A 21,244-nucleotide genomic window follows, 5' to 3' on the forward strand; every position below is an offset into this window, starting at 1 on the left:
CAGTGTGCATTTTACAGTGGACAAATGAGCAAACAGAGGCACAGGAAAAAGTGAAATCCAGTCCGTTGCATCCGACTCTTTGCGACCCTGTGCACTGTAGCCCGCCAGGCTCCTCTGTTCATGGAATTCACCAGGCAAGAACACTGGAGTGGGCTGCCACTTCCTTTTCCAGGGGATTTCCCCAACCCAGGGATTGAGCCCAGGTCTCCTGAATTGCAGGCAGATGTTTTTTTTTACTGTTTGAGCCACAGGGAAACCCTAGTGGTCCATAAATATTCTTTACCATTTGAGCCCACCAGGGAAGCCTTGTTTGGATGACTTGCCCAAGGTCATCCAAACAAGTTTATCATGTAACCTAAATATATATATGGTTACCAGAACTAAGCACCATATTCAAGAAATATACTGTTCTTAGTCCATTTTCCTTCATTTTCAATATTTAACATTACTCTCCCTAACATTGTGTTTTAGTGGTTCTGTAAACCTGTAAACTGAATTTGCCTTAAAAACAAAGCAAATGTTTTCTCCCCCAAGTTCTCCAATTTTAAGAACTATGTTTACACACACCAACTCACATACAACTGGAAAGAAAAAAAAACTGTCATTTTCTTTCTTTTCTTTACATTTCAATTTTCTAACATGAGTTCTAAGTTTAACAAAGACATTTGAAAAAATGTTAAGGAGCCTTATGGGGGTGAGGATAAAGCATCAACCTGCCACAGCTTCCTATATGAAAGGTTTAATTACACAGAAGAGCCCAATGGCTGAGCTTGCTACTCCACCTTCTACATAGTCAATGCAAAAGTATGAGCCCTCTCAACTCAGCTATGTACATGTTCCAAGCAATGTACATTACTTGCAGTCACTGCTACTATAAAATTAAACCTCAACGCTTAGGTGCTTAAAGGAGATGGTTAAGAATTGATAGTTTCTGCTTTTAAAAAAACTGCAACACTGACGACAGTATTAATGACTATGATCTTTCACGTTTAGTGTAATTTTCCACAGTGTAGGATTAAATCTGTAAGTTTGGGGAAGGAAAAATGAACTATTTTAAATAACTTAAAGTTGTATTCTATATACTTAGAGGTTTAAAATCTTTCACCATTTAAGATAAATGACATATTTATGTAAATCCCTCACATTTACATAGTAGTAAAGTAGTAATAAAAAGTAGTAAAGATACTACTTTTTAGTTCCGCAGTATTTTTAGATAACTCTTATGGTTCAAATATTACTTTCAAATGTGAATTGTATTAGTTTACCCAACGAACATTTCATTCAATTTTTAATAAAAGAGAAAGTGATAACTTTACATAAAGTGCAAATCCCTAGTGGTCCATAAATAGGAAAACTTACTTTTCTGAACTTAACAGAAAATAACCTGATCTATATAATGAACTATTATTTACTTGCTCATATTTGCATAAACTGTATGCCATATTCATAAAGCATAATAATCGGTATTGCTTTCATAAAATTAAACCTATGTTCCTTATTTTGTCAGATCACAATTTTTAAATTATAAAAATGTTCATATTTCTCTGTTACATATTGTTAAATCACTTCTAAATACACAAAGATTAAACAGCAAAGCTCATCAATTTAACTATATACCACCTGCAATCAACCTGCTACTCTTAACAAGAACAGAGCTTCTCAATGGTCAGCTAACTTCCAACCAACCATCCAATTTTATTCCCACTTATTTGAAAGCTGCTAATTTTCATGTAGAGACTCCATGAAAAGTTGGAAATTATAGTTCATGATAGAATGGACAGCAATTACTACCAAGTAAGATCTATGAAAATGAATCCAAGGATTGTATCACTGCATACTGGATTCTAAATGCTTCACATGGGAGGGATTCAGGTAGGAGAACAGAATGAAATAGGGTTCCTTAGGTCAATTCTTCATTTTATCTCACCAACCCCTGTGTATACATGCATACATATTTATCTTTACAGCCAACCATACAGGTGTCTAATTTTAAAAAGAGAAAATATTCCTTATCCTATTTACCTTGCACTTATTTCAAATTCCATTAACAAAAAACTCAGGCCTTTCATTTCCTAATAATATATTGCTGCTGTTGTTTAGTTGCAAAGTCATGGCCAACTCTTTTGCGACCCCATAGACTGCACCCTGCCAGGCTTCTCTATCAATGAGATTTCCCAGGCAAGAATAGGGGAGTGGGTTGCCATTTCCTTCTCTAGGGGATCTTCCAGACCCAGGTATTGAACCCATGTCTCCTGCTTGGCAGGCAGATTCTTACCACTGAACCACCTGGGAAGCCCAATATAAATATGCAGTTCAGTTCAGTCGCTCAGTCGTGTCCGACTCTTTGCAACCGCGTGAATCGCAGCACGCCAGGCCTCCCTGTTCATCACCATCTCCCGGAGTTCACTCAGACTCACGTCCATCGAGTCCGTGATGCTATCTAGCCATCTCAGATACATAATCAAATAATCTTGTAAACCAATGTGAAGACAATGTCCTGAAAATGTCAAAGAAGGAATGAAAATCTTAACTGGTACAGGAATAAAATTAGAAAGTAGGAAGTTATTGGCTCTTAATGGATGGCAACAGTGCCTCTGAGGGGGAAAGCAAAAGAAACAAGTGGGGAGTGGGGAGTTCAGAGGATGTGGTCACCTAAAAAGCAGCAGTGCACAGGGTAGGTCCAAGCAAACAAACAGTTTAGTTCACTCTTTTATGTTTTAGCTGTGCCACTCTGCTTGCAGAATCTTAGCTGCACAATCAAGGACTGAACCCAGGCCCCAGAAGTGAAAGTACCAAGACCTAACAACTGGACAGCCAGGGAATTCACTTAGCTCACTTTCTTAGCGTAAAGATGAGTACCAGGCAAATAAACAGAACCTGGAAAGTACTATCACAGATTCTCAATTCAACAATTCATTATTATATACTGCAAAGTTGACAGTGAACTATAATACACAGACTATATATAAAAAATGAAGAAAAATTTCCTAAGATTTAATATGAACTCTAAAGATTTTAACAGATTCATTTACAAATTCAAAAATTTTATCAATAAGCTATTATATTCAAAAGCCTATTCATATAGTACTATTACAATAAAAACTCTGTCTTAAGCATTTTCTTTTACATACTCTGAATTTCTTCCAGTAGAAACAAGAACATTTTGCAACTAAGATTTTTATGACCAATCTAGATAGCATATCAAAAACAGAGACATTACTTTGCCGACTAAGGTCCGTCTAGTCAAGGCTATGGTTTTTTCTATGGTCATGTATGGATGTGATAGTTGGACTGTGAAGAAGGCTGAGCACAGAAGAATTGATGCTTTTGAACTGTGGTGTTGGAGAAGACTCTTGAGAGTCCCTTGGACTGCAAGGAGATCCAACCAGTCCATTCTGAAGGAGATCAACCCTGGGATTTCTTTGAAAGGAATGATGCTAAAGCTGAAACTCCAGTACTTTGGCCACCTCATGCGAAGAGTTGACTCATTGGAAAAGACTCTGATGCTGGGAGGGATTGGGGGCAGGAGGAGAAGGGGACGACAGATGATGAGATGGCTGGATGGCATCAAGGAATCGATGGACGTGAGTCTGAGTGAACTCCGGGAGTTGGTGATGGACAGGGAGACCTGGCGTGCTGCGATTCATGGGGTCACAAAGAGTCAGACACGACTGAGCGACTGAACTGAACTGAAGATTTTTAAAAACTTCTTTTCCTACACTTAACTTTGGATATTATCAGCTAAACTGAGGGCTTAAAGGGGAACTCTAAATGAGCATGTCTTAGAAATGCTTTAAAATTCCTTATTTACATAGCACAAAATGTGTTAAGCAAAATTCAGACCTTTGATTTAACTCTGAGAAGTTAGCTTATTTGCCCACTAACATAAGTAAAAATCATGACATTATTTTATTAGGTATGGTGAATATCTTATGATATCATGTATTCAGAAAGACTATAAACATCCTGAATACCAACTTAGATAAGGGTATTTTAGGGTTCCCGCATTTTACTTTATCATATCTATTATTAATGTGATAAATCACCATCACATTACATCTGTGAGTCCTTCGAATCAGAAATAGTTAAGCAAAAGCTAAGGGTTTTTTTTTTTTTTTAATTTATTTACTAGTTTTATTTGGCTTTGCCAGATATTAGTTGGAGCAGGTGGGATCTAGTTCCCCAACCAAGGATTGAACTCGAGCCCTTTGCATAGCCACTGGACCACCAGGGAAGTCCCAAAGCTATGCTTTTTGATCACTTACTATGCGTCAGGCACCTTGCTAGGTAATTCATGCCTATTATTACATTGAATTTTCTTAATAAACTATAAAGTTTTGATGTTTTGAGTTATCATCTCATTTTACTTGTGAAGAAACTAATGCTCAAAGGGTTGAAGGCCACTCAATATGAAAGTGAAGAACCAGGTCTAAAATAAAGATCTTTGCCTCTGAAGATTATACTATTATAAACTTTATTTATATTGCAGTCAAAACATTTCAATGCATGACATTAAAAGAAAAAAATTAATAATTAGATTAAAATAAATATTTATGCTTGTAAAGATGCTATGTTTTCAGTCTGTCCAAAAAAAAAAAAACCTAAATAAAATTAGTACAAACCAGAGAATCAAGCACTAAAGAAAAATAAGTTTTCTCATATAGGGTTATGTCTCTTAATCACTTTCGTCACTCAAAATTTGTTCACTGAAAGTCTTTTAAGTCACACAGATTGCTGGAGATACTAAGGACACAGAGCAAGGAATTAAACAAAGGGCCTGCCCTCATAATGCTTATATTTTAAAGAATATGCAATAATAACAGGAGAAAAATATTACAATAATAAATTGTAGTAACAGGCTAAAAAGGAAAAATAATTATGCTATCAACTCAACAATTATTCTTTTCTAATATTTATTTATTTACTTTATCTTTGGCTGTGCTGGGCCTTCACTGCTATAAATGGACATTGTTTAGTTGTGGTGGGAAAGGGTGACTCTCTACTTGCAGTGTTTGGGCCTCTCATTGCGGTGGCTTCTCTTGTGGCTCCAGGGTACAGGCTCAGTAGCCGTGGCACACAGGCTTAGCTGACCAGCCTCATATGGAACCTTCCCAGATCAGGCATCCAACTCATGTCCCCTGCATTGGCAGGTAGATTCTTTACCACCAGAGAACTTGTCAACAGCTCTTCTTAATAAAAGTTGTGAAAATATAAAGATTCGAATTATTCTTCCCTAACATTAATTATAGGCTTCTCAAGTGGCTCAGTGGTAAAGGATCCACCTGTCAAGCAGGAAATGTGGGTTCAATCCCTGGGTCAAGAAGATAGCCTGGAGCAGGAAGTGGCAATCCCCTCCACAGTTCTTGCCTGGGAAATCACATGGACAAAGCCAATCCCAAGGTGGGCAACAGTTCACGGATTTGCAAAGAGTAGGACGTGACTAAATAGCAGCAGCAACATGAAGTACACATCATATTATCACCTTTGAGCTATTTCATGAGTTTATATCTATAAAAATCAAAAATTAAGATCAACCCAGTAGAGATGAAAAATGAAATGTCACCTCATCATCATCAGTTTCGTAGTACTTACAGACTGATTCCATGGACCACATGTATCTCCAGTCCTGAAGTCTCCTTAAGATAAACTGCAACATCTTACCTGTACACTAATCAACAATGAGTTAAATAAAATTGTTGGCATGTGTTTATTTTATATCTGAGAGTCATGATTTTCCCTTCTAAGAATGTTAGCCTGTAAGAGTACTATGATTATTCCCATTTTACAGAAAAGGAAACTGAAACTTGAAAGGTTAAGTAACCAGTCCAAGTTTACACTTCTCCAGCTTTATTTACTGCACAAAACATCACTAAGCCCCCCACCACTATATGATGTTAAGCTAAAATTTTACTTTTTTTTTTTTTTACTTTTTCAAAATATCTTATCACCAAAAGTACCAAAGAAAACAGAAATACTCTAGAAAAGCTTGTCTTAAAAAACATGGCAGTTGACAGTACCGCTATACCATTTAACCGGCAAAGACCATCTTCACTATCCAACTAATCAAACAAAAAGTCCGGTGGTCCAATGGTTAAGAATCCACCCGCCAATGCAGGGGACACAGGTTTAATCCCTGCTTCACAAAGATCTCACATGTTACATGGCAACTACACCCCTGTCCCACAACTACTGAACCACTGCTTGGTCTTATCAACACAATTACTGAAGCCTCTGTGCCTAGAGCCCGTGCTTAGCAACAAGAGAAGACACCACAGTGAGACGTCTGCACACCCACTTGCTACAACTAGAGAAAGTCTGCACACAGCAACGAAGATTTAGTGCAGTCAAAAATAAATATATAAATCTTAAAAAAAAAAAAGCCTTCCCTATTTAAAAAAAAAAAGTCTAGGCACTCACCTCTATACCAGGAGAGGTCCCAACTTTGTTTTTCAGTTCCAAAAAATAAATTAATTAATCAAAAAGACACTTATTTAAATGTAATTACAAATAGAATAACAGGAAACAGAATCAACGCAAAAAATTTTATCCCCTGGATGAAATAAGGTCCTGCTATTTCCAGTTTTCCTTACTGAGGCACTTGTTGCTTTACTATTAGGCAGGAGAAACACAATATCAAACTGTAACCATGTTTAATTTCATACCATGGGACAATGTACCACATTAAGGTTCGTAAGTGTGAAAGGTACACTTTTTTTTTAAAATAAAGTGCATGCTTTATGATATGTAGGTATAGATTTATACTATAAAACCTCAGAGCACACCAAAACTACTGAGACAAAACCAAAGGCATGTTTTACTAATGGTGGCAAAAGAATCCCTGAAAATAGTCATAAAGTAAGCCTTAAAGGACAAAAAATACAGAAAGAAGGAAAGAGAAAAAGAGGATGGGGAGCTAAGGAAGAAAGAGAAAATACTGGTTTTTGCTTTACATTATAGAATCTAACAACATAGAAGGATGTCACAAACACATGAAAAATATCATTTAGGAAAACAAAACACTACTTTTGTCACCTTAGTTTACTACAACAGTCATTCACAGTCTAATTCAACAAAGAAAAAGATTACCAAAGAAGCAAGATACTAATTCACACTTAATTTTTTCAACTGCAAGGAGAAATTCACAATATAAAGAGTCAAGTTTATTTTGTAAGATTCAAGTTAAAATTATTAAAATAGGCACTAAAAGAAACCTTTTTAGGGACATAAAAGTTTGACAAGATTCTGTGTTGCATCACCATCTGCCATATCCTGCTCTGATATTTATAAATATAGTTGTGCTACTGATGTTTCTACAACTGCTCCAGGTGTAAGGCATTAGAAGGGAGAACTCTCTTTGATCACTCCAGTGTCATTTCTTCTCTTTAGATCTAAGCAGTCTAGACTGTTCCCAGATTCCCAGAGATATATCTACTAAACTGCCTTTTAATCTCTAAATAGTTTTTTCAAGTGAAATTGGTCAGAAAATGAAATAATCAGAATACTACTTATTCATATAGGAAAGCCACAGATTTGTTTCTTTAAAAGAAAAAAAGTCTACAAAAATAAAGATGAGGATCTCAATTTTCATCAATTTTTATTTCTAAATGCTACTGTTACTAAAACACAAGCCCGTGTGCCCAACGCACACTGAGTCCAAACAATACTAAATGTCAGTTTGGAACAAAGCAAGGCTTACTGAGGGCCATGCAAAGAGATGGGGGCTTCATCCCTTAAAAACCCAAACTCAGGATTTCCCTGGTGGTCCAGTGGTTAAGAGTACGCCTGCCAGTGCAGGAGACCCTGGATCAATCCCTAGTCCGAAAAGATCCCACATGCACTAGTGCAACTCAGCCTGCACTCTAGAGCCTGTGAAATGCAGTTACCGAAACCCACACCTAGAGCCCATGCTCCGCAACAAAAGAAGTTACTACTAGACAAGCCTGCACACTGCAACAAGAGAAAGCCCACATGCAGGAATGAAGATGGAGCACAGCCAAAAATAAATATAAATAAGCAATTTAAAAATATAAAACAAACAAACAAACAAAAATCCAAACTCCCCAAAAGCTTTCAGCAAAGCCCTTTTCTGTGAAAAGTGAGGAAGAGTTTAGGTTAGTCCTAAACTTCTTGGTATTAGGTCACAGTCAGGCAACAACATTCCTATAAATCTCCACCAGAGAAACATTATTCTACGTTCTGACAAGAAAGGACCAGACCCCAAGGCACAACTCTGACCCTCTGAGATCAGGTCCTGGCTAAGAAGCGGCAGCTCTCGGTTGGTGACTCCCTCAGGGCAGGGTTACCAAACCCTGCCCAGCTGACATCGCTGGGGGAGACAGGTGCCCAGGACCCAACTGGCCCTCAGGCTCCACAGGCCACCCACACAGCGGAGGGAGGTTGGCAGATGGCAGCTGCATTTGGTGGCAGAGGCAGAGATTGGGGAGAGGTTCACTGCCGCCTCAAGGCCTGGGCCCGGGCAGTAGCGGAGCCCCACAGGACACAGCCTTCAGCCTGTTCCCTGGGAGCCCCAGCTCACTCACTACCTGATGCTGGATGAGCTGAAGAGCCCTGGGGAGAAGGCCAGGACACACTCTCATCTTACTCTCTGACTGAGGACCACCACTCTGTTGGTCGTAAGGTGAATGGGCCCACTAATGGTCCCTCAGGGGAGGGAACCAGCGCAGCACGGACCAGTGGGTGAGCAGGACCACTAACAGTTCAAGGTAACCACCGCCAGGTAACAAGATGCCGGGAAAACCTGCTGTGCGTAGCTGTGCTCTATTATGCTGTGACCTAATTGGAAATGTGACAAGGTTCTTAAAACACCAAGCTTACAATTCTGAGTTGAACATGTTTCTATTCAATTCAATATTCACTGTAAACTCTATAAAAAATGTTTTCAGGTATTCAATACATAAAGAGTTTGGGAAAGCTTTAAAACAATTCTGAAAACTGATAGATTAAGTGATGTTTGTATGAAAAAAAGTACCCTTCCTAATACATACCTCTCATAGTCATACTGCATAAAACATAAAAATACTGACACAAAAATATTTCTCTCAAAATTAAACACACACACCGTGGTTAAAATTTCAATACAAAGGCTTATCTAACTGGGAGAAAGATGAGAAATACAAAGACTAAAAAGTCAATAACCAGAAAACCACGTGAAGAATTAGAAGGATATAAGAATTCAAGAAACGAGCAAGTGAAATGTTTAATGCTTATGTGAAGAAGAGAATCAAATCTATCACTGATGGATTTATATATATGACTAAGGAAGAAAATTTATAATCAGGAACATATTATACTTTCTAAAGAAAAATGTAGGAGAGAGGGCTATTTGACAAGGAACATATATAAATTTAGTAGTTTTCAATAAATGATTTAAACTACAGCAAAGAAAGAAGCACTATTTGATCCCCAAGATCTTGGCTTCAAATGAGAAAGAAAAACATATTTAGAAAAATGACAATTATTAAAGTAACAAGAAAAAGATTACCCTTTATTTTTGAAGAAAGAATTATAACAATGCATATAGCCTTAACATTTCAGGGGATGAAAGAGAGAAGAATTAATTGATTCCAAAGACATTATATTCCAGGTAACAAAGACTGAGAAGGCACTTAAAATATTTGACTAGATACCCAGAATATATCCAAAATGACAAAATTTCAACAAGTACAGAACATTAGAAAAATCAATAAATCAGTTTGTGAGGGCACTTCCCTAGTGGTACAGTGGATAAAAATCTGCCTGCCAATGCAGGGGATATGGGTACGATCCCTAGTCTGGGGAGATTCCATATACTATAGAGCACCTAAGCCCATGTGCCACAACTACCAAGGCCACACTCTAGAGAACCTTAACTTCTGAAGCTGCAAGCCACAACTAATGAAGCCCATACACCTAGGACCTGTGCTCCAACAACAAGCAAAGTTACTGCAACGAGAAGCCCTCGCACTGCAACCAAGAGTATCCCCTGCTTACTGCAATCAGAGAGCCTGTGCGCAGCAACAAACAGTGCAACCAAAAATAAAAAATAAACAATTTTTTAAAACGTACAGGAGGCTTAAAAACAGTGAATTTATATAACTTAAAACCATATAGGAATACCACATGTATCTGGTCATCAGACTTCTGAAAAATTCAGTGAGTCTGAAAAAATATGAACTGTCAAGAAGCAAAAAGATATCCAAACAAGAAAAACTGCTGTCCCTAAGAAGCATGAAAGAAGGAGTTGGTTTACTCAGAGCTGTATTTAAAATGATGGCTACTTGATTCTCTGACAACCTCCAACTCTTCCCAAATTGAAGCAGACTGTAAGAAGTAGAGACTGTGTGAAATGCAACATATGAACAAGTCAAAACTAAAGTCACCTAAGGGGGAGAGAAAAGTCTCCAGTAAGGGGAAAATCTCCAGTAAGGAGAGCAATCAAATGTTTCCAGTTAGAACATCTGAGTTCTAGTGCTGATCTGCTTTGTTACCCACCATGACATTTTATCTGTGTTATTTAATTAGAATCTTATCATTAAAACAGAAACCACATATTTTTTTCTGTCTCATAGGCCGTCATGAGGCTCTAAAGGTTGAGCAAGTATACAACATTGGTATACAATAAAGATTGCAAAGAAACAATAGTTTACAAAAACCAATAGCTCCAGCATAAGAATAGAAATCAATAGACCACTGGCCTTAAAACAGTGACCAACTTTTTAGAATTGCAGCCCAGGAACAAATATACCAGATTTATATATATATAAATATATGTATTTTATATATATGTATATTTGCTATATACATATATATACACACATATGTATATAATGGCAAAACAATAATTATGGAACAATTGGTGAGACAGGCAGCTCCACACTCTAAGAAGCAACAACCGTCAAGAATACCAAGATATTATGTATTATAGGAATCACAGAAAAGAGGAAAGAGCAGAAAAAAATATCTGAAGACATAATGGTCAAAAACATCCCAAATTGATGAAATACATGCATCTATACATCAAAGAAGCTCAACAATGAAAGAGATTCATACCAAGATTTGACTAAACTATCAAAAGACAAAGAATCTTAAAAGCAGAGAGAAGCAATTTGTCAAGAATAAAGGGTCCTCAATAATTGTAAAAGCTGCTTTCTCATCAGAAACCATGGAGACCAGAAGGCAATGATATGACATATTTCAAGTACTGAACTGTCAACCAAGAGTTCTACACATAGCTAAACTACCCTTTAAGAGTAAAGGATAGCGCGCTCCCTGGGGGCCTACTGGTTACGATTCCAGGCTCTCACTGTTGTGGCCCAGTTTCAATCCCTGATCAGGGAACTAAGGTCCCTCAAGCCACATGGTGCAACCAATAACTAAATAAATGAATAAATAAATAAGAATAAAGGATAAATTAAGACATTCACAGATAAAAACAAAAGTGGAAAGAAGCTGCTAATAGTAGACCTGCCCTATAAGAAATGCTGAAAGGAGTCATTCGGACTGAAGTGAAAGCACATCAGTTAGTATTGGTTTGTCCAAAAAGTTTGTTCATGTTCTTCTGTGAGATGTTATGGAAATAACATATAATAATAACTTAAAAACATTTCAAGAAATAAAAAACAATGATGAAGGTAACTACACAGGCAAATATAAAAACCAGTATTACTATACTTTGGTCTGCAACTCCTCCTATAGGATTTAAAAGGTAAATGAATTAAATAGTAACTATAAATCTATGTTAATGAGCACACAACGTATAAAGATATAATCAGTGACAATAATATAAAGATGGATCATAGAGATATAAAGGGGCAAAGGGTTCATACTACTGAAACTAAGTTGATACTATTTAAACTAGGTTGTTAGAAGTTTAGAATGAAACTGTAATCCCCCAAAGTAACCACCAAGGAAATAACTAAAACAAATATAGAAAAGGAAAGAAGACGGGAATCAAAATGGTACACTACCAAAAAGGATATGTAACAAATGAGTACTTGTCCTGAACTGTCTTTCCAAAATTCATACATTGAAGCCCTAACCTCTAAGATTTCAAAACGCAACTGTACTTGGAGGTTAGGTCTTTCAAGAGGTCGTTAAGTTAAAATGAGACATTTATTATAGGCCCTAATCTGTAAGGAGAGCGAACCAGTCCATCCTAAAGGAGATCAGTCCTGGGTGTTCATTGGAAGGACTGATGTTGAAGCTGAAACTCCAATACTTTGGCCACCTCATGTGAAGAGTTGACTCATTGGAAAAGACCCTGATGCTGGGAAAGATTGAGGGCAGGAGGAGAAGGGGACAACAGAGGATGAGATGGTTTGATGGCATCACCAACTCGATGGACATGGGTTTGGGTGGACTCCAGGAGTTGGTGATGGACAGGGAGGCCTGGCGTGCTGCGGATCATGTGGTCGCAAAGAGTCGGACATGACTGAGCAACTGAACTGAACTGAATCTAAACTGACTAGTGTCTTTTTATAAGAATTAATAGAAACACACAGAGACACAAGGGTATGCACAGAGGGGCAAATTTGTGAAAAGGCAGTAAGAGAAGAAAGGACCCAGAAGAAACCAAGGAGTCAACACCTTGACCTTAAACTTCTAAGCTTCCTTGATTTGTGAGAAAGTTAAATTCCTTTTTTAAGCTGCCCAATCCATGATGTTATTACGGCAGCCAGAGCAAACCACCATAGTATTTAATTGAAATTGTATGCTTTTCCTAACTCTTTATTAGACATTTAAATTTCAATAGGCCATACTGTATATTCTTAATGTACATAAATGTAATAAGATTTTTAAAAAGAAGAGTTAAGTATACTTGGATTAAACAGATATTACCAAAATTCAGAAAAAAATAACAATGACATGTTCCATTTTGTCCCATAAAACAAAAGAATATTTCAAATTTGTTTCTAATACTTCTCTGAACTGATTAGAACCATTAGGACATCTCCTTTAATGTGTGATAAAACTGCTGCTGCTGCTAAGTCACTTCAGTTGTGTCCAACTCTGTGCGACCCCAGAGACGGCAGCCCACCAGGCTCCCCTGTCCCTGGGATTCTCCAAACAAGAACACTGGAGTGGGTTGCCATTTCCTTCTCCAATGCATGAAAGTGAAAAGTGAAAGTGAAGTCGCTCAGTCGTGTCCGACTCTTCGCGACCCCATAGACTGCAGCCTACCAGCCTCCTCTGTCCATGGGATTTTCCAGGCAAGAGTATTGGAGTGGGGTGGTGATAAAACTGGGTACAGTTAAATGTAAATGTCACTCTGACTTACAGCGTTGCTCTTATCAAGTCCACATTCGTGATGTCCATCCAACACGATGACATGAAACTAAATATCCTTTCAACAAAAGCATCTGACCATGTAATACTTTAGATTTTACTTATTAGCAATAACAGACATTGAGATATATCAGAATCCGTTTCTAGCTCTACCTTGAATCTAAATGCCTGTTTTAGTATTCCAAATGTTTATTTAATCATATCCTTTGCATCGGTAGATTCATTACATATACTATCCATGCCTAAAATGAACATTATTTCAGAACACTTCAAAACACAATGGTCATTGCAGTTTAGGCTGTCAAGCTGGATTCCAAGTAAGTTACAGTTTTAGTAAAGTCATTGAGAAAGTCCTATTTAAGTTAGCTACCCTTTCAAAGTGACCTTCTATCCCTCTTGAGATATAAAGCAGTCCTATCACACAACAGTGAGTCATTTGATTGTTGTGTGAGTTTTTCTTAGCCTCTTTATGGCCTCTTCAAGTATCATCTAACACTTTTGGAGAAATGGCATATAAATTTTTGTTTTACTGTAATCTTTCTCTGCATTCTCTTCAATGTACATTAGACAAGGACATTCTTCTTATATCACATCTTTAAAATATTATATTGCAGGACATATTTTCTAGGTCCAGCAATAATTATAGCCATCTTTCAGGCACATGTTCAAGGAGGCAATCTTCTTCCATTTTTTTAAAGTCAAAAATCACATTAAGTGCATCTGTACATTTAAAAAAACTGAAAAGTGATCAAACGTCCACTATGAAGGTACCAATCTCACAGGTAAGCAAATCACATCACTTTTTTGTATACAACACATGCAGGATATTTAGAAGATAAAATCTTTTTATTTTCATTAGTAAGTTTACAATGAACAGAATCTGTTAAAATTTAAATTTGCACTGCCTGTCAAATATGCAGATAAGAAAAGTCTAAAAAATATATTTGGGCATGATATCAACAATATTACGATATCTTATTTTATGCTGCCTGAAGTTTGATTAAAATCTTCAAAACATATTTTAACAAATTAAATTCTCTAAGAGCTAATGGGAACATTTTCCTGTTGACGTGGTTTGTCCCATCGCTTATATCAAAGTGTGGCTGCTGATGAGATCTGACAGAATGAGTTCTACATCATCAAATGTTACCCTTCACTCTCCATGTGACTTTCAGTTCTTCTTTAATAGCAGTGATGACTTTTCCAAGTAACTTTCCCTTTCAGTGTTTCAGCATATCTTTAAATATAGCTACCATGCAAGCTACTGTTGTTAAACTACTGAATAAGCAGAAATCGACCTAAACCTGGTGTTGTGTGGTGAAATTACCTTAAAGCCCTGGTAGACTCCAAGTACTTTATAAGCAAGCTATACCAGAGGACACAGAACAGAAAGGGCCTGCTGACCAAACTAAGCTGTTGAAATCATAGATGTATCCATCTAAAGTACACAGCAAGAAGCAAAGGAAAGTGTTGGAGCAGGTTAATGCTCACCTGCAAATAAGTGTAAGGACCACACCACCTGAATGTTCACACATTATCTGCCTTTAACCTCATCCGACTGATGATAATGGTATAGGTAGGAGAACAAGGCCACAGTTTGAGCAATGGGGCCCAGAGACGGGAGTCCTTGGCAGATATTATAAAACAAGGAAACTAAATCTTGGGAAATAACTTGAGTAGTCATGGCTTTATTTACCTTTCCAAAGTTACACACCTGCGAGGCCAGAAATAAGGACATAGTAAGTTTCACTAATGAGTGATCTTTTGAGGGTAGGTATAACTGTCAGCCTAGTATTACATGATCATAATATGTTTTTTCCATCCTTTTCTAGCTATAAGTAACACTCTTGTTTGTTATAGCATAGCTTTTTATTCCATCTTCAGCAGTCTTACAGGTTACAAATTTACTTGCTATTTATATTTAACAAATCATATCAATAATGCCTGTTTCTCAAGATACTTGTTTACTACTTATACTTGGCAGTCCAGTGGTTAAGACATTGTGCTTCCACTGCAGGAGATAAGGGTTTGATCCCTGGTTGGAAACTAAGATCTCAAATGGTGCATGGCACGGGCAAGGGAAAAAAAAAAAAAAAGCCTGTTAGTTTTATCTCAATCTTAAAAGCTATCAGTTTACTATTTATAAATTTCATCTATCTTTATTTTTCCTATCTTTACAGAAGAACTGAATTATTTTCAAAATACCTATTACAAAAGATCACACAGGAAACACATATTACACATGGTATGTACTAACAAAAATGTACACATGGTATGTACTAACAAAAACGATACAGAATTAAATTATTCATGAGTACTTTGATGACGACTGAATTACTCTCATAGAGCTTCGCCCTATTTTAGGTCTACAGTTCACAGGGCCTGGAAGACATTCAGTTAGCACAGTTACACTAAACTAATTTGTTGCCCAGTATTTGCTTCTCAGTCACCTAGAATAATAAGAGAAAATGGAAGAGCAATCCAGTTGTTCTCTGAGGTAAAGGAGAACACAAATGGATAAGAAAAGAAGACCAAAGCCCAAAACCAACAAATCAAATGCACTAACAGAAAACAAAATCTGGAACCTGTCCTGATGGGCCATCTCCAGCTAGACTTTTTAAACAGCTTACAGTTCAACCTCATTCATTCATCACATTAGATTCAAGCAAGGCTTTATCAAAACTGTTCATGTTAAGGTTCTAAATATTGTATCAAATTTGACTTAAACTTAAGAAGACACAGCTTATGATACCAGCTACTACCGAGCACAACGGTTAGCACATAGCAGGTGCCAATAAATATTTACTTTATGTATAAAGCAATCGATTATTTCCATTAATGACTGCCATAGAAAATCTGAAGAATTCTCCTTCTGAAGAAAAGTACTTCTCTAGGAACATTTTTCTAACCTCTCTGGCTACCCCAAAGATAAATTATAATTGGGCAATTATGTAGCTGAATCATCAATCAGATGGAAAGGAAAAGCACTCTCAAAATATTAGGGTAACTAAAAAGCCAAATAACATGTTTAACTGAAGACTAGACTGAAACAGTATTTTTAAGTGGATGAGAGCCACAAATCTGGTTGTTCTGTCCATGGATGGGTAAGTTTATAGTTTGTTAACTAAGTAAAATGGGGGGAGGGGGAGAAGCCCTGCAACCCTAGTGGTTTCCAAACTTTCCCTTAAAGAGCAGTATAACTTTTTAAAATGTTCATTATCTCATTAATCCTTATGACCTTCATTTGAGATACACATTAAACTCCACATTTATAGATGAAAGGCCCATTAAAGTTGCTCATGGTTTCACAGCCAGTAAAGCAACAAAGTTTGAACCCAAACCCAGTTTAATGGATTCCCATAACCACAAGAGCAAGCCTATGTTCTTGCTGCCTCAGTGATTGTTAAATAAGCAAATGAAATATAAAACTTGAATAAAGTTGATACTACTTCCTATAGAAGCATTTCTAGAACCTATTTTTCAATTTATTTTTAAAATACGGTAAAAGATATACAAGATATATACAAAAGGTATACAAGATATAAAAAAGAGATACAAAATTTATATTTTTAATCATTTTTAAGCATACAGTGCAATGGCATTAGATATATTCACACTGTTGTACAACCACACTATTCACCTCTAAACTCTTCATCTTATAAAACTGAAACTCTATGCCCGGTAAGCAATAACTCTTCATTTTCTCTTCCTATAACCCCTGGAAACTACGTTCTACTTACCATCTCTATGAATTTGACTAATTTGGGTACCTCGTATAGATGGAATCATCAATATTAATACTCCTGTGACTAAGTTATTTCAAATACTGTATATACTCAAGATTCATTCATATTATAGTATGTGTCAGAATTTCCTTACTTTTTAAGGCTGAAAAATACACCACTGTATGCATACACCACATTCTGTTTGGCCATTCATTCACCAAAGGACATGTGGGTTGCCTCCACTTTTTAGCTGTTGTGAATAATTCTGTCATGAACACACATGTACATATATGTCAATACCCTGCTTTTAATTCTTTCGGGTATATAACCTGTCTCAGTGTGCTCTGCCTGATGTAACAAAATATCAGAGACCAGATGGCTTGAACAATAGAAAACTTTTTCTGGAGGCTTGGAAATCTAAGATTAAGATACAGCTGATGTGGCAGCCTGAGAAGACTAATAAAAACACCTAAGTACAAAAAGTAAACTGTCTTTTTTCTATTAACCTGAACTTACTAAATGACTACTGGAATGTTAAACAAACGAACAAAATCCACTGATAAATACAAAGATCTCACCTCCTCAGGCCACTGAACACAGTATTTTACAACCTAAAACATTTTACTACTTTAAATGATCAAATGATTAAATTTGAGCTTTGATAGTATGCAGGATAATTATAGTAAATGTCTAAATTTAATAAAAGTCCAATCTTTGACAATTCTCCACTTCTTCAGTCCATAATTAAAATTGCAAGGGAAAGCATTAATCAATGTAAAAAAAAATCAAAATGACCTGAAACCATGAGAGTTAACTTGTGACTGCAGTTACAGGGATTCTGAGCTAGTTTACAAATCACAGAGGTAAGAACAGAGATTTATAAAGCTCTTCCTGTTCTTCATAATTGGAACTTTAAATAGAACACTAACATTACCACTTAAAATTAGGTTACACTGGTAACTTGAAAGAGTACACGTCAAAATGAGTTCGTCCAATTACCCACTAGAAGATGTATATAGATACATACACAGATGCATAAACTCATATATAAATATACACAAATATATAGATATATATGTATTTATATATATTATAAGAAAATTATAGTATCCGTAAGAACACCCATTCTAAGTAGTATAAGAAAGCCATAAAATTTAATTATATTAAAAAAACTAAGAACTTTGGCAGAGTAAAAGATGTGAAAAGTCATTAAAGTACAAATGACAAATAAAAAATACTTCCAATTCCAAAAAAGGAATACTATTTATAAAATATGCAGAACTTCTATAAATTAATAACATGAAATGTTATAAAATATATCCAAAGGATTCCACAGGTAATTAAGAAATATATATGAATAATAAACATTTAAAACCAACAGAAATATTCTATAACAAAAAATATAGATTAAAATACTTATGAACAATGGCCAAAAGTATCAAATCATTTTGAGCCAATTTCTTTTACCACCTTTAAAATAATCAACTAACCTGGGCCACTTTAATTGAATTCTGGGTAGAGCCACCAGCATGATATTCAACTTTGAATTTTTTTACAAGTTCATCAAACCTAAAAGTAAATCACAGTAGAAAAATGTTAGCATTTGTCAGTTGTCACAATGCAAATTTTTCTGATTAGAAGCTCATTAAATTACATTTAGTGAAATTTTTGAATTACATAATTATGTTGAATAAATGAATTAAAACGCTATATGAAAACAACTTTGCTAAATTTCCATACTTAACAAATTGTTTTCTACAAGTGTACAATTATGAGACTTTAAAATACATAGGGTGACCATAATTAGACATTAAATACAAGGTAAAAATAAAACTTTGTAAGTTATTAAATATTTATAAGCAATGAATATTTTCCTACTTTAAATGTTAAATTCTAAAATTCTTACAAATGTATGTCCTAATAAGTTCAAAAATTTTTAATATCATGATCACTACCATTTTATAACTTAAAGAATTACAAAACTACATGGAGCTGCATAATTCTTAGGAAAGTTGATTGGTGACAGTTTCTGTATCTGCGAAATAGAGAGGCAGAGAGAGATGATCTAAAGCTTTCATACTTCATTACTTTGGCATCTGATAAAGGAAGATATATATACTAACTACACATAGTACTTTTCATACAAGGTGATGCATGTAAATCCCTAGTATTACACTCAAAGGGCTAAGTAAATTGATTAAAATGTCTCAAATTACATGGCGTTTAATAATCTAGATGACAAGTCAATATTCTCTACTACACATCTCTAACATGTTGGATGCTGTGGGAGATAACCAAAGGGCACAGGCATAAACTTTATTTTAAAGGATTTATATGTTTTGGAGGGACAAGGATGAATGAATATGCATGAAAAAAGAGAAAATTTTAAAACACCAAGTTATCCATAAACAAAATGTATGCAATACAGAAAGCAAGGGTTACAGAAGACCAAAGAAAAGAGACTGGGATGTGAATACAGTGTTCAAGAAAGACACCAGTCTTAGTGCTATTTTCACAACTTTAAAATCTTAAAGCTCAGAAGGAGGTTTTTTACTCAAATGAAACCTTTCACAAAACTTCAAAATACAAAAAGGGATAAATATAGAGATGGTTACATTAGGAATAGGGAAAACAGAGTTACTATACCCACTTCTATCATTCCAATTGCCTTCAAACCACATCTATAAAACCCTGAGATGTCAATAAATACAACTGGCAAAAGCCCAAACTGTGGACAAGGTGGCTCGGTGGTAAAGAATCCACCCAACAATGCAGGAGACACAGCAGACACATGTTCGATCCCTGGGTGAGGAAGATCCCATAGCGTAAGAAATAGCAACTCACTCCAGTATTCTAGCCTGGGAAATTCCATGGATAGAGGAGGCTGGCAGTCGCAGGAGTCAGACGCGATGGAGCACCCACTGGAAAGCTTTGACAACAGTATCTGTATACCACTAAGAAGAACTTACAAAAAAACGATCTTAAAGACCCAGATAACCACGATAGTGTGCTCACTCATCTAGAGCCAGACATCCTGGAGTGCCAAGTCAAGTGGGCCTTAGGGAGCATCATTACAAACAAAGCTAGTGGAGGTGACAGAATTCCAGCTGAGCTATTTCAAATCCTAAAAGATGATGGTGTTAAAGTCCTGCAGTCAAAATGCCAGAAAATTTGGAAAACTCAGCAGTGGCCACAGGACTGGAAAAGGTCAGTTTTCATTCCAATCCCAAAGAAAGGCAATGCCAAAGAATATCCAAACAACTATACAATTGCACTCATCTCACACACCAGCAAAGTAATGCTCAAAATTCTCCAAGCGAGGCTTCAACAGTATGCGAACCAAGAATTTCCAGATGTTCAAGCTGGATTTAGAAAAGGCAGAGGACCCAGATATCAATTGCGAACATCCACTGGATCACAGAAAATGCAAGAGAATTCCAGAAAACTATCTACTTCTGCTTCACTGACTACGCTAAAGTCTTTGACTGTGTGGATGACAACAAACTGTGGAAAATTCTTACAGATGGGAATACCAGACCACTTGACCTGTCTCCTGACTTCCCTGGTGGCTCAGACGGTAAAGCGTCTGCCTACAATGAGGGAGACTACGTTCGATCCCTGGTTCGGGAAGATCCTCTGGAGAAGGAACTGGCAACCCACTCCAGTACCCTTGCCTGGAAATTCCCATGGATGGAAGAGCCTGGTAGGCTACAGTCCGTGGGGTCGGACACTCAGTCGGACACGACTGATTGACTTCACCTTACCTTACCTTTTTGACCTGCCTCCTGAGAAATCTGTATGCAGGCCAAGAAGCAACAGTTAAAACTGGACATGGAATAGAGTGGTTCCAAATAGGGAAAGGAGTACATCAAGGCTGTATAGTGTCGCCTTGATTATTTAACTTATGTGCAGAGTCCATCATGTGAAATGCTGGCTGGATGAAGCACAAGCTGAAATCAAGATTGCAGAGAGAAATATCAATAACCTCAGATATGCAGATGACACTACCCTTATGGTAGAAAGTGAAGAGAAACTAAAGAATCTCTTGATCAAAGTGAAAGAGGAGACTGAAAAAGCGGGCTTAAAACTCAACATTCAAAAAACAAAGATCATGGCATACAGTCCCATCACTTCATGGCAAATAGATGGGGAGACAATGCAAACAGTGAGAGACTGTATTTTCAGTTCAGTTCAGTTCAGTCGCTCAGTCGTGTCTGACTCTTTGCGACCCCATG

The 21,244-nt window shown here is 36.6% G+C and overlaps 1 protein-coding gene across 2 annotated transcripts in view; it reads right to left on the reverse strand.

The window, feature by feature from the left end:
- The window catches only part of ADK (adenosine kinase), a 540,760-nt gene that overhangs the window by 348,983 nt on the left and 170,533 nt on the right, over window positions 1-21,244 (reverse strand). For both annotated transcript variants that reach the window (XM_052640201.1, XM_052640202.1), the window contains exon 4: window positions 18,500-18,578. In XM_052640201.1, the coding sequence (XP_052496161.1) occupies window positions 18,500-18,578 (79 nt within the window). The remainder of the gene's footprint in view (window positions 1-18,499; window positions 18,579-21,244) is intronic.

The sequence above is a fragment of the Budorcas taxicolor genome, chromosome 5 (genome assembly GCF_023091745.1).
Source record: "Budorcas taxicolor isolate Tak-1 chromosome 5, Takin1.1, whole genome shotgun sequence".
Lineage (NCBI taxonomy): Eukaryota > Metazoa > Chordata > Mammalia > Artiodactyla > Bovidae > Budorcas > Budorcas taxicolor.